Here is a 9,769-nt window from a genome sequence, read left to right as displayed (position 1 = left end):
AGAAGAAGCACATCAAGGTTCTGGAGTGGCCTAGCCAGTCTCCAGACCTGAATCCAATTGAAAATCTTTGGAGGGAGCTTAAAATTCGAGTTGCCAGGCGACAACCTCGGAACCTGAATGATTTGGAGGCTGTCTGCAGGGAGGAGTGGGCCAACATCCCTGCCGAAATGTGCACAAACCTTGTCACCAACTATAAAAACCGTTTGACATCTGTGCTGGCCAATAATGGCTTTTCTACAAAATATTAACATGCTGTTTGTCCAGGGGGTCAAATACTTGTTTTTCCTCATCAGATGGTTATCAATTTTAATAAATTCATATGATGTGATTTTCTGGAATTTTCTTTGGGTTTCTGTCTTTCACTGTTAGAATGTACATATGATTAAAATTATAGATCGTTGCATTCTTTGTAAGTGGGCAAACCTGCAAAATCAGCAAGGGGTCAAATACTTATTTCCCCCACTGTATATATTTTATGGGTAATATACAAATGGTTAACAAATAAAAAAAACCCTGAATAAATGAGAGGAGAAACATAACAAATGCAAATGCTTCCACACAGGTGGACTGCATGGTACAATTAAGCAATTGATATCCAATCATGTTCTGTGGGATGTATAAAAATGCTGAGCAGATGCAGTTGATTCTGATTTTTTATCAAGATGACAAGAGGAAAAGATCTAAGTGACTTGGGGCATGGATTGCAGGAGCTTCAGTGTCCTGCTCAACTGCCTAGTCTTTTAAGAGGAAGAGTGACTAAAGTGACATTTAGATCAATGTGAAAGACATCAGTAAATAGAACAGCAACTCTTCTTCGGGTGACTGAGAATGTCAGTGCAGGATGTGATCGGTCTTTGTCAGCAAGAACAGTCCGTCGACAATTACATAGAGAGGGATATTATTAGTAGTGTTACAATGCATAAACCACTTGTGATGAAGGTGAATGCACATTTCAGAGTTCAGCAAAAACCATAGGCACTGGTCTACAGAGATAAAGGAGGAAAACCGTAATATGGTCCCTTCCAAGATGACAATGTCCCCATCTGAGGTGTCACTGAATGGCTTGACGAGTATGAAAATGATGTGAGTCATATGCTATGGCCTTCGCAGTCACAAGATCTCAACCCAACTGAACACCTATGGGTAATTTTGGACTGACGTGCTCTCCACCATCAACAAAACACCATATGAGGGAATATCCTTTGGATGAATGGTGTTCCATCGTGCAGTAAAGTTTCAGAGACTTGTAAAAGAGAATACGCTTTAAAGCTTTTCTGGCGACACATGGTGGCCCAAAAATTATCATATCATTATTAGTGTGCAACATGTCTGACTGCATTTAAAAACTGCTCAGTTAGACAGTGAGGGTCACCCACAGTATGAGCGGTTTCTAAGACTGGTTTAAAGACAGCCTTACTCAACCATACTGGAGTGAAACATTTGACTGGTATACTACATTATCAGCATGTTGAAGAACAACTTCTGTTTTTAAGTGAAGCTCTTCTGGCTGAACATGCAAGACCTTTGACCATAAGCGGATGTACACTCATATAGCAACCATGAGTGATGAGTCAGCACAGGCTTAGCTGAGGAGCCGTTACATTTCTGTGAAGAGATTTTCCACCAACAGTCAGAGCTGCTGCATGGATCAAAGCTCAGCCTAAATTGGAACAGATTTAGGTCAATATTTTATAAAAGCTGTCATATTTCTTTGAACAATAACTTGATGGTGTAGCATATACAGTCGGTAGTGCCTGATGCATGTTTAGAATATTTTTGGATTTTAAGTTGTACAATAAGAAGAGAACAAGAAACACTTTATAGGACTTGAGTGCACTCAAGAGTTTCATACCCAGCATAAAACTAGAAGATGGCCTTAGTGACATTTTCCATTTTAATTTGTATTCACAAAACTTTTAGCAGAACAAAAAAAATAAATCTACATTATGTATGTGTATTCTGCAGTAACACAGAGCAGTTATTTCAGGTTAGTGAAAAAAAGCTACTTCATAATTATCTTGTGAAAATCGTGTATCTCCCAAATGTCAACTTTTTGTATTCACAAACTAAGAAAAAGAATATTGTTTCAAGCTTGGTGATTATGCATTCTTGGGATAATCCAGTGGGATTTAAAATGATTCAGGAGCAGTGCTGGATCAAAATAAAGTACATTTACTGAAGTATCATACTTACAGTAAGATGCAAAGTTGTCATACAAAACTTACAATCAGTTCCACCTTGACCAGCTGCAACATTAAAATGCTGCTTACATCTTAATGCAGCTTATGATCATTTGATGATACTTTTCCATTAATACAAAATATATAAGAATCTTACATTCTAAAAAGATCCATTCTGAAATATTAGTACTATTACTTTTCATAGGACTTATATTTATTATACATTATTACTTACTACTTTTAGGACTTGTTAATTGGTAAAAAGTAACACCAAGGCTTGGAGTTGCTGTTGTTGCAATTACTGCTGGCTGCCAACAGAGGTCAACAGAGGTCATAAAAACACTTAATGTGCCTTCAGTAGTCAGATGAGGGTCATTACCTGTTAGTCTTGATTACAGGAGTTGGCAGCACACAGGTGAGCCTCCATCCATATGTGGCCAGTGACTGTAGCAGAGGGACATAATCTGCCTTCACCTGCAAACCCTGTGGAGAAAACAAGATGTCCATTTCAACCTACAATCAACCCAAAAAACCCTAAACCTGAACATGATCCCCATCCTTCTCCCTTTAAACACCACACACACAGCACAAAAACAGTATGCATATTATGTAGCAGATTGCATTCGCTACTCTGATTACAGCTGTGAAGCATCAAGGCATGAGATGCAATCAAATGCTGTCAGCATCACTTAGAAACTCAAATCTCGGTTGAAAATGCCTTCCCTCTTAGATATGATGGCTTAAATACAATATATGTCTGCTGTCTAAGAAGAAATGTACACAGGAAAGAATAAAAACTGGGACATTTTTTTGCTGCTAGAGATACTCTCTTGTTGCCATGAGCCAACATTGCAACCATCTCTATTCATGACAAATATGTGTCTGCACAGTAAGTCCTTGAGAAAATAGACGGCTCATGTGAAATGGCTCCCTTTGTGGGAAATATTTCATTGATGTTTGTGCTATTAAAATACAATCAAATGAGCCATAGTTGCATTGCCTCAATGACAGATTTAAATCAAGAACTGACAAAACACAATAATTTAAATGGTTATTTTGACTTGGGGGAAAAAGAGCCTGTCAGTAATTGAAACTGACATAGACACAGATTACTCAATGTAGTTTCAGAACGCACACAGGCACACACCCTGTTCGGAGAGGAAGTGTGTGTGTGGTTTGCCATTCTTGAGTTTTGGCACCTGCCGAAAATGAAAAACCGCAACGCGTGTCAGTCAGATTACCTACAACAACATATGCATTTGCACGATTTGCACCCAGACTGTTTGCCAGTTATTAAGAGGCCTCAAGGAACTGCTTGATTTTCTCCAAAAAGGATACCTATAGGTATAGACTATATAAGTTACAAAATAAAAAATCTTGAGAAAGACAAGAGTAAATATGTGAAAAGTGCAACTTTTGTTATGAATTTGTGCTATGTAAATAAAACTGAATTGAATTGAATTAAAATACAAGCGTCAGCATTCGGGGCCATTACCTTTTTAGCATGAATTCAAGACCGTTCCACACGTTCAGTATGAATACTGAAATGAGTCAAGAAGGCAGTGAACATTAACCAAGTAAACCTCAGAACTTAGCAGATTCTGTTCATAGTGCACTGATCATCTGTACAAGAACAGAGACCTTAGAATACATCACACCTACACACGCTACATTAGCCTTTACTGTGCTGTGCAGTGTGAAAGTCTAATTAAAGCTGCACAGGGTAAGGTTTTCGTGCTCATGTGATATAATGTAACATACTGACACATTTTGGAGGAGGGAGGTAAATTATTGTGGGATAACCTACTACCACTAGTATAATACTATTAAGTACCATATTATATTCTTACATAATACTAGTAATTCTAGAACACCAACTATGAGAACAACTTTTACTAAAAGGACTCCTACACTGCTACAATTACTATTGAAGCACTGCATAACAACAACAATAATAATAACACAAAAGTAGAAAGTACAATTAGTACCTCTATGACCACTACCAGTGTGACTATGAAAGTGTTTATTTGACTTGGTACTATGGTTGACATTTGTTGTGTTAATCTAAAGTACATGAAACTAAATCTACTTGACTTGATTAAAACTGCCACTATTATTACAACTACTACTACTACAGCTTTTACTGTTATTTCTATTTTTTTTACTGCACTACATCTAAATACTAGTAGTAGTAGTATTACGATAAACTACTACTACATCAACTACCATTATAATTACAATTAACTCACTACAAGTAGTGCAAGTTGTACAACTGCATCTTCTGCTATCCCTAAAGCTATAACTACTACTTCTATTGCTTCTACTACTATGATTACAGTACTTTCCTTCTACGACTACAACCTCTACTAATTCTGCAGCAGGGTCCAGTGGGCAGTCATACAGAGAGAATAAAGAGTGAGGGCATTTCTGAGAAAGATAGAGGCTGATTAGCATGCAGTCCCCATTTTCTGCCATGAGACAGACTTTATGTCCTAACACTTAAATCCACTCCACCATACGCCTCATTTTTCTTTCGCAGATTCTTATTGACCCAGTTGATAGAACATGCACAAACAGACCTAAAGCAGTCACAAATCAAGTTGTAGGTTGCAATGAGCTAATCGTTTGCTTGTGTAAATAATCTGGAGCAGTGACTTGTATTCTAAGTTCTCAGAGGGAGTGGCGCATCTACATTTTTAGGGGATTCATGTTGGAACCACTCCCAGAAACAGGCTCTCTTTCAAAGCTTGCCTGCAAAGTAAATTGAGAAATAATTCTTCTGTAATGGCTTGCTGTTCTTTGCAGTAGGTGAGAGTTAATAACAGTCCTCAGAGTCTGGCTCCCCTCTCTCCCTGACTTATCATGCAAGGCCACCTTACTGCTTCAGCATTCCAGCACCCACCTGTGAGTCTAAAAAACAAAGTAATCACACCGCCATCTTTGTCTTTGATGTTATCTGAGTGACTATAAAGAAGGACCACAAGGTAAGATGAGCAAGGAGCGGATTTGGGTCACTTTGGCCTGCAGTCTGAATGTAGCCAAAGTGTTGGGCGTAGGCTACGTTCAGACTGACAAAGTACACATTGGAGTCTGATTTGGGCCACATTTAAACAACAATGTGAATTGTCAAACAAAAAAATCTGGGAAAAAAAATCGGAATTGAGCATTAAGGCCTGCAGTCTGAACGTAGCCTTTCACTGTCATAGCTAAAACAAGTACAGAGGCAATAACCCAGATCTAATGTTAAAGATTTTCATGCTAAACCCTGCTCTCTGTGAGTTTCAGTGAAGGTATGTGTTCCAGTGGAAACATATACCTCAGACAAAGTTTGTATTCAGGCCTGTGGCAGAGAAGGGTGCAGCTGCAGGTCAGCTTGTAGTTCAAAGTGCACTCTGAGACTCCGCTCAACAAAAACACCAGTATATTGTTTTTCTTTTAACCCTTTCCACTGACTCGGCAAGGAAGACATAACAAACCGTAATTCTGTTTTTCACCAGCTCTGAATATAGCTGTAATTTTGCCGACTACTCAGGTCAACAGGTTTGCAGACAAACTGTAGTAATGATGAAGCAAATACCTTTGAAAAAGGGCATTCAGATGCTGTTTCTGATAGGCTCACTTGCCCTGAAGCGTTGTCACAGCAACAGAAAATTCAGCATCCACTATGTATTGAAGCAAATGCACTAATTTTAGATGTGATTGGCTCATTTAAAATAAATATTTGTGCTATTTTTTACATATTTACCTCACTGTTACTGATCGGATCTGTGATAATAGCTTATCGGGCAAAAGTTATCAATGCCCCATGTTTGAACACATGGACTAATGCTTCTACTAATACTGGTTCAGCTTTGTTATAGGGCCTTAGTTGTCTAACTTTTTGTCTAAAAAGTTGGGGAGCTGACAAACTAGCATGGATGTTCTAAAACATCCTTAACGTCCAAAGTGCATTCAAAATTGAGGCTTTAATGAGGCATTAGCTTACTTTTGAGTGACAACAAAACTATGTAGCCTGGTAACATATGATGAAGTAGTTTGGATAACAAAGGATAAGCCAGTGCATGGAGTTGTTACTGTTCTTCCTGTGCTGTCAGTAAAAGCTTTTATCATGTACTTTTGCAGGGAGATTGAAAATATGAATATGTGATGATTGAAACTGATGATTCAAATGGGGGTTCTGAGACAGATCATCAGACAATTCATCAACTTAAAAGCAGCAGCCCTAATTATTTTATTTTAAAAAAAGAAAAAAAACGACAAGGCCCAGAGCCAAATTCTGACAGGCGAGGCCCAGACTTCCTCCCTGCATCTCTGTTTAATGCTTTGTTAAATTAGCCTGCTGGCTAGTTAGCTAAAAACCAGATGGTTTTTTTTAGGTTAACTGAGTCGACTCTTTCAACCACAACTTACTTTGGAGGAGAGAGAAGCAATAGATAAAGACAAGTCAGTTTCTATGTCATGTTAACCTATCCTTAGACACTTTTGCTTATCATTCCAACCACACTGGTTCTTCTCTGGTGTTCATTTAGCTTAAGAAATTTTCTGGGGATGGCAGCGGTGGAAGAGCTCCTCAGATGCTTTACTTAAGTAAAAGTATCAGTACAGCAATAAATAAACTCCACTACTACTGAAAGTCCTGCATTTAATGTCATATGTTAGTATGTAAGTAATATAGGCAAAAAGTACTCAATTATCCAAAGTAAAAGTACTCCTGCAGAAAAATGGCCCTATGACGGATATATTTTTATGTATCACATTATGATTGTTACTGATGCAATAGCAGCATTTTACTGTTGAGGTGGAGCTAGTTCTTTATAGTCTAGTAGTTCCCAACCTAGGGGTTGCCCCCTTCAAAAGGATCACAAGATAAATACATTTATCCTTTTTTGGAAAGTTCTTGTACAAATTTGTATTTCTTTTTTTTTTAACTTTCCATAATCATGTGATTTTTGTAATAAAGTATTAGATCTGAGCAGTTTGGGCCTCAAACTGTTATTTAAAAGAAACCATATAAGAAGAACATCTAACAACTGCTAGACATAAAATGTAACAAGGGGCCGAACTGGACATTGATTTTTGTATGCCAAAAAGGTTACTTAAACCACTGGTTTAATTTCTAATAATTAATTGTATAATACATTTCCCTCTGAAAAGTACTGGAGTACAAGTACAAAGTAGCATAAAATGGAAATTACCTCTAAATTGTACTACAGTACTTCAGTAAATGTATGCTACTTTACACCACAGATGCTAGAACATTCATGATAACTGCTAAGCCTCTATTCTGTTTCTAATAGCTTATTTCACCTGATAAACAACTAGACACTATAAAACCAAAACCTCTCTCTCCATCCCCAATCTATCAGCAACATCGTCACGTTGCCTGACAGAGCGGGCTCGATCTCTCACTTGCAGGGACGGTGCAAATTACTCTCCTTCAATCTAGGTCACCTATTCTCTCACCTAAGTCAGAGAGGATAGAGATATCATGGACAGGCGATACACATTAACGATCAGCTCTCTGCACAAAATGCAGGGCACAGTATGCACACATAGACCTCCTAAGAAATCATAAACTGTACATTGTAAATAATGCTCTACATTTGATGTTAGGAAAAAATCTGCATCCTGTGTTCAAGGCATCTACCACTGAAGTGATTCTAGTGAACCCAGAGGTAGGTACTTGCACGCAATATGTTCATGTGATCATGTGACTGAGGTTTCCTATTCTATGCCTTTAAACGAGTTCTTCAAAGATTCCTTCCTGCCATACTAACGCTGTGATGTTGGGCCTCAATCCCACTTTTTCTTTAATTTTGGGAAACTGTGAAGTGCTGCTCTTCAAAGTCCGGGATGCAAGTACATTCTGGGAATGAGTGACAACAGTGTCAGCACTGTTAAGCTCCTTTCACTTGCTTTGACTTTGGACTGCCATTTCTTAAATTTAAACCCCATTGATATTAGCTTTTAGGGTGTCTTTCTGCAGGAGTAGACACCTTCTCTAAACTCTCGTAGCAGTTTTTGTGGTTTCTCTTTGGGGTTATGCGTTGTCAAGATCAAGGAGTGAGCAAACCTACAACATTATGAAACTGCAGTGCTTGAAGTGGATGAGAGAACATTTAATAGCAAAATGCATTAGACATTATATGACCAAAAAGCTGTAATTCTTTAGAAAATTAGGCATAAACAGCTCCTTCTAGATCTTCTGCTATCCATCTGAAGTCAAAGAGAAAACAGTTTTTTTTAGCTTTAAATCATTTTGCGAACACCAAACTCATAAAACAACAGTTACTTTTTATGTTCTAGCTACGCTAATATTGCATATAAACAATGCTTTTCTTGTTGTAACCAGGGAGCTACTTTGCAATACGTCTTGTTTTTTGCTCTTTCCATTTTCTAAGTTATGTATATAGCACTGGTTACCACTACACATAAGTAATCATGTTTATGTGGATTTTTTTTAATATCTTTTACTGTGATTATAGGTAAGGTAATAGAGCCTAGCTGCATCTCTGCTGTATCTAATTAGAGTAACAAATGCCGATGCCAGTATTATTGCTCTGGTAAGGAATATTTTAAAGGGTCAGTAATTTACCTCCAGTGGTATGTGGCCTTGTAGGATCATGTAGGATTCAGGTTTATGTGCTGCGGTTTGGGGATACAGAGAAAACAAAGCTTATGTGCATGGATACCTCTTGACCCTTTAAGAATGACCCTTTACAGAGCCATGGTCGAATACAGAAGCTGTTTATTGCTCTGACCTCTTTATCCCTGATTTTCCTCTTAAAGGTTCACTTCACCAATATTATATGTCAAAGTCAATTTGCCAGTTGTTGAGACACAGCCTGTAAAAATTGTTGTAGCCCTGGAGGAGCTTTGTCAAATCTGAGAAAACTTCTGAGGCATCTCAGTTTGGGCTTGAAACTACACATTTTCAATAGAACACTTGCATTACAAACTGTGGGTATGGAGTTTAAAAAACATGGGTGTTTATGAGGCAATAAAGATCTAGACAAGACAAAGTTCTATCATGAAAAGTAAAGATTTCAGTATTTTGAAGATTGACCCATATAATCTGTCTATCAAGTCTTCCAAGTATTTTTTTAAAAGTGCAATAGTCACGAGTGTCCATTTAAAAGTCTATGTATACCATAGGTTTAGCACTGCACTCCTATAACACTGTCAGGCCCATAATGGAAAATAAAACAAGGATCAAACTTGATCCAGAAGAACCGGAGACATCGTCTTTTTTTATTATACATTCTTCCTTCCATGTCAAGTTCTGGCAACATTATCCATAGTGCAACTCTGTTCGACATTTCAGCGTGTTATGCTAGTAGCAGCTAATGGAGCCTCCACAGCCCCAGATTATTTCATTTTCAAACTTGTCTTCAGCCCCAGTCAACGCTGACTCTAGACATCACTTGAGGTACTTTCTCAGACTTCACACAGCTCCCTCTTGAGACACAAAAGGCTTTATACAACTTTTCATTCAAATGAAATATTCAAACCAGAGATGGGATGTTATTAAGGCTGCACCATCAGATCAGATGAAAATACACATTTCCCCTTTAGCGTAACATGTTCGA

General features: G+C 38.0%; 1 protein-coding gene across 1 annotated transcript in view; it reads right to left on the bottom strand.

Annotated features, from left to right (window-relative positions):
* Positions 1-2,478: 2,478 nt before the first annotated feature.
* Positions 2,479-9,769, bottom strand: part of LOC123968020 (raftlin-like) — a 97,980-nt gene continuing 90,689 nt past the window's right edge. Inside the window, exons 8-9 of the mRNA XM_046044487.1 lie at positions 2,560-2,663; positions 2,479-2,488 (exon numbers count right to left, since the gene is read on the bottom strand). Coding sequence (XP_045900443.1) covers positions 2,479-2,488; positions 2,560-2,663 — 114 coding nt within the window. The remainder of the gene's footprint in view (positions 2,489-2,559; positions 2,664-9,769) is intronic.

Source organism: Micropterus dolomieu, linkage group LG03 (assembly GCF_021292245.1).
Source record: "Micropterus dolomieu isolate WLL.071019.BEF.003 ecotype Adirondacks linkage group LG03, ASM2129224v1, whole genome shotgun sequence".
NCBI classification, from domain to species: domain Eukaryota; kingdom Metazoa; phylum Chordata; class Actinopteri; order Centrarchiformes; family Centrarchidae; genus Micropterus; species Micropterus dolomieu.
The sequence above is the reverse complement of the archived record's forward strand: the minus strand, read 5'-3'. Positions and strand labels throughout refer to the sequence as shown.